The sequence below is a fragment of the Myotis davidii genome, unplaced genomic scaffold (genome assembly GCF_000327345.1).
Source record: "Myotis davidii unplaced genomic scaffold, ASM32734v1 scaffold409, whole genome shotgun sequence".
Taxonomy (NCBI): domain Eukaryota; kingdom Metazoa; phylum Chordata; class Mammalia; order Chiroptera; family Vespertilionidae; genus Myotis; species Myotis davidii.
In genome coordinates this window covers 614,653-619,531 of record NW_006374611.1, presented here as the reverse complement: position 1 = coordinate 619,531, position 4,879 = coordinate 614,653, and the positions used below count along the sequence as shown (strand labels likewise).

At 37.0% G+C, this 4,879-nt stretch overlaps 1 protein-coding gene across 1 annotated transcript in view; it reads left to right on the top strand.

The window, feature by feature from the left end:
* The first annotated feature begins 646 nt into the window (after positions 1–646).
* MIS18BP1 (MIS18 binding protein 1) overlaps positions 647–4,879 on the top strand; it is a 64,880-nt gene continuing 60,647 nt past the window's right edge. The window contains exon 1 of the mRNA XM_015557360.1: positions 647–1,272. Within this exon, the coding sequence (XP_015412846.1) occupies positions 747–1,272 (526 nt within the window). The 5' untranslated portion in view covers positions 647–746. The remainder of the gene's footprint in view (positions 1,273–4,879) is intronic.

Genomic DNA, 4,879 nt, shown 5'->3' with positions numbered 1-4,879 from the left:
AATCCAGGACTGCTGACTCCTAACTGCTCACCTGCCTGATCGCCCCTAACCACTCTGCCTGCCGGCCTGATCGCCCCCAACTGCACCTCTCCTCGCCAGCCTGATCACCCCTAACCACCTCTGCCTCGGCTCTGCCACCATGGCTTTGTCCAGAAGGACATCCGGAAGATCTCCTAGAAGGTCTCTTAGTCTAACTAACATATTACCCTTTTATTAGTATAGATATAATGCCATTTGCAGAGTCATTGAATGCTTTTTGATGCTAATATTAGGTGGGAACCTATAAGACTTTAGGTTCAAGTAAATTTCAAAAACAGATGTTCAAAATTCAATTCTTAGAGCTATTAAGTAGATGTTTTGGTGAATACCCCTTCCCCACCCCAAATCTTCACCTAAGGATATGTTCTGAGAGAGAGAGAGAGAGAGAGAGAGAGAGAGAGAGAGAGAGAGATATTGCCTCCCCTAAGTGCCTGGACTTGGGATCAAACCTGAAAACTTTTGGTGTGTGGGACAACACTGACTTGTGAGCTACAGGTTATCCAGTGTTATTATGAACCAGTTAAACCTTTTAACTAGTATAATGTTATTATGGAAAGCAAACTTAACTTTTTCTGCACCAAAGAATGATAATGGTTGATTTCACATTTAATTACAGGTTCTTCTGGGCCCCTGCTGAAGATCTGTTCTGAAAATTGTGATTAAGTACATCTTTTGATAGAGGAAATTTGTTGCTTCTGTTTATCAAGATGATTACAACACCTTCAAAACATCCAGGAATTCACTTGTCTTCAGAGACCTCTTCTCAAAGGAGAAATATGCCCATTCACGCAGTCTTTTTTGACAGCATTCCTTCAGGAACACTTACACCTGTAAAAGATTTGCTGAAATATCAGAACTCCTTTTTAAAATTGAATGACCAGAAAAAGAATCAACTCTCAGAAATGACATTTTTTCAAGAAAAAAATGTATTTCATTCTACCATGCTAGCAGAGCCTAGCACCTCTAACAGTCTTCTTAATATTGATATCAGTGCTATAAAGCCCAGTAAGGATGGATTAAAAAATAAAGCAAACTATGAATCACCAGGAAAAGTATATCAAAGAATGAAAGAGAAGGTAATGTGTAATAAGCAAGAAAAAGCATCACCAAAAAGTGAAAGTAACAAAATTTTTATGCATAATGGAGCTGAGAAAAGAGTATTGCAGCATACCTACCTCTGTGAAGAAAAAGAAAACAACAAATCATTTAGATCAGAAAACAGCTTATTAAGAGGTTAGTTATATTATGTGTTGGTTAAAAAGCTCTAATGTGTTATTTATTGTGTCTGGCACTGTTTTAGGTACTCAGGTGACAGCCGTGAACAAAATGGACAAAAATTCCTGCCCTTTTGTAGTTAACCCACATTCAGGTGGTGAGGATCAAATACAGTAGGTAATTTTTATGGTACAGTAGAAGTGTTATGGAAAGAAATACGTAGCAGGTTAAGGATGATAGGGAGAGTTAGAGCAGGTTGTAATTTTCAATGGGGCAGTCAGGATATGCTTCCAAGAGAATGTGGCATTTGAGCTGAAAAACTGAAGAAAGTGATAGATACAGATAGGTATCTTGGAGAATGGGGAAGGATCATCCAGACAGGTAACAACAGCTGGTACAAATGCCCTGAAATTTCTGTTATTTCAGGAGTGTGCCTCACAAATTCAAGGACTAGCCTTGAGATTAATGTATCATGGAGTGAGTGTACAGAGCTGGGGAGGTAAGGATAAATAAGAGGGTCAGGTAATGTAGAGCCTTAATAGGTGAATGTAAGAGTTTCAGCTTTTATTGTGAGCAAAAATAGGGAACCATTGGGAGGTTTTGAGTAGAGGAATGATAAGATCTGACTTACATTTTTAAAGTATCACTCTGGCTGTTAATTTGAAATAGTTATTGCAGTAATCCAGGTGAGAGATGGTTTTGGCTTGATCCAAGTGGTAGCAGTGAAGATAAGAAGTGGTTGGATTCTGGATATATATTAAGAAAAGCCAATCACATTAGCCCATACAGGGCATGTGGAATGTTAGAGAGGTTATAAAGGCTGACTCCAGAGGTGGTGTTTTTCTGTTGTTGTTTGGCTTTTTTTTATTACCCAAGCAACTGGAAAGATGTGATTTATCTGAAATGTAGCAGATTGAAGGAGAAGTGGGATCAGGATCTCAGTCATTTTTGTCATATGAATTTCTATATGTCTTTTAAAAATTTAGGTGTAGATGTGAATTAGGCTGTTGAAAAAAATTAGTTGGAATTAAAGGGCATAGTCCAGGTGAGAAAAAATATATTTGGGAATTACTAGTACCTAAATGGTCTTTAAAACTATGAGATGAGATGCGATCATCAAGGAGTAAGTGTAGAAAGAGAAAACATTCAATAATGAGTCCCAAAATTTACAAGTTAGAATAAAGGATAGAAAGTAATAAGGCCACTTAGAAGATAGGAAGAAGAAAAATTAGGATTGATACTTTGGCAGCCTAGACAACAAAATGCTTTAAAGAAAGTCATTAGCTGTGTCTAATGCTGCAAAATCACTCGGGTAAAATAAAGGTTGAGTGAGAATTGACCATTGGGTGTAAGAATGTGGAGGTCATTGGAGACCTTGATTAGGTAGTTTTGGTGGAATGATGGAAGCAAAAATATGATACAAGAGTGTTTAAGAGAGAATAGAGAGAGAAGTTGACAGTGGTGAATATAGACAACTGTTTTTGAGAAGAGCTAAAAAATATGACAAGATTGGTTTTAAAAGATTTTATTGTTTTTAATGATTGGTGAAATAACATTTTTGTATGCTATTGGGAATAATCCAGTAAGGAAGGAAAAACTGAGATTAGAAGTCTGATACCCTCCAGTAGCTGAGAAAGAATAAAATCTAAAAGTGGAGATTTGGCAGCTCTAGCCAGTTTGGTTCAGTGGCTAGAGCAGTGATGGCGAACCTATGACACACGTGTCAGAGGTGACACATGATTTTGGTTGATTTTTCTTTGTTAAATGTCGTTTAAATATATAAAATAAATATCAAAAATATAAATCTTTTTTTTACTATGGTTGCAAATATCAAAAAATTTCTATATGTGACATGGCAGCAGAGCTAAGTTAGGGTTTTTCAAAATGCTGACACGCCAAGCTCAAAAGGTTCACCATCACTGGGCTAGAGCATCGCCTGTGGACTGAAGGGTCCTAGGTTCAGTTCTGGTCAAGGGTACATTCCTCAGTTAAAGGCTCAATCCCTGGCCCTTATCAGGACATGTGCTAGAAGCAGCCAATCAATGTGTCTCATGTCCGTGTTTCTCTGTCTCTCCCCCTAACTTCCACTCTCTAAAAAACCAATGAAAAAAAATATCCTCGGGTGAGGATTAACACACACAATAATAATAATAATAATAATAATAATAATAGTAATATAAAAAATATCCTCGGGTGAGGATATAATAATATAATAATAATAATAATAATAATAATAGTAATAATAAATAAAAGTGGAGATTTAGGAACATAAAACAGATCATCAATCAAACAGGAAGATAGGCAGTGTTGTATTACTTGAGAAATAATCTGAAATAGGAAGTAAATCAGCAGCTGTGAGTGAGTATAGGAAACAGGTATTGAAATTTGAGGAGGTATGGAGGTTTGAATAGTGTAGGAGAGTGGAAGAGTGAATGGTCTAGGCTTAAATTTAATTTTCTGGGCAACATTAAGAACGTAGCTGAGATTTGTGGACATGAATTTAAATAAGACCAATCAGTATGGTTGTGAGTATTCCTGTTGCCCTATTAGCTGTATAGGTGCTGGTGGGGAATAGGCAAGGAGTTGGATTTTAACAGGATTGTAATTTTGCTAAATAGGATGAAGTGAGAGAAAGACAAAGTAGTTGGAGTTGTGTGTGCAAGGTGATAACCACAATTGGCCATGTAATTTAAGTTGGTTAGACAAGGAAAAGAGGACACTGAAAGAGATGAGGAAGTGTGAAGTGGTGTAGGTCATATTGGGATGGTCAGTGGATTTGAGAGAATGATCTGAAAGATAGAAAGTGGTAAAAAATGGGACATTTGAAATTGAGATTTTAGTGAGTTCAGTAATTAATAAAGATATTTTACATCTGTTATCTCATTTAGCCCTTTGAGCAAACGATATGCTAGATGCTACTTTAATAGACTAGGAAATGAAACTTACAAAGAGGTTTTATCTGCCCTATGTGTCACAGATAGTAAGTGATGGGCTGAGAATTAAATACAGGTATCTATTTGAAAGCCCACAGTCTTAACTACTACACAGTAGATTGTGGGTGCATTGTTATGTTTCAAAGATAGTTATATATTTTGACACAAAAAGAGTTCTCTAGGTGAATTTAGGCTGGAGGTGGGGGAGTACACAAAATAGTCTGTTTCTCATACAGCCTGGGAGAAAAGGGAGAAGCAAGTGGAATATGCACATGAAAGCACATATTATATGTAATTTGGAATTAGAGGAAGAAATGAGTAACTGACTGACTGCTCTGATAATCTGATGACTCTTTCCACAGATAAGACACATATATACAACACAAATTTTGTATGTAGTTTCAGAGACCCTCTGCATGGATGTTGATCTCTGAAATAAATGACCCAGGTTATAAACAGCATGTTATATTTGATCAAATTATCTGCTTTTCTTTACTGCATTGCCCTGCCATTTCTGTAGAATAAGTTAAATAGAAATTTATCCTTTTATAGCATGTCATTATAATAACATCTTTATAGCCCAGCTGGCGTGGCTCAGCGATTGAGCATTGACCTATGAACCAGGAGGTCACGGTTCAATTCCCAGTCAGGGCACCTGCCAGGTTGTGGGCTCAATCCCCAGCATGGGGTGT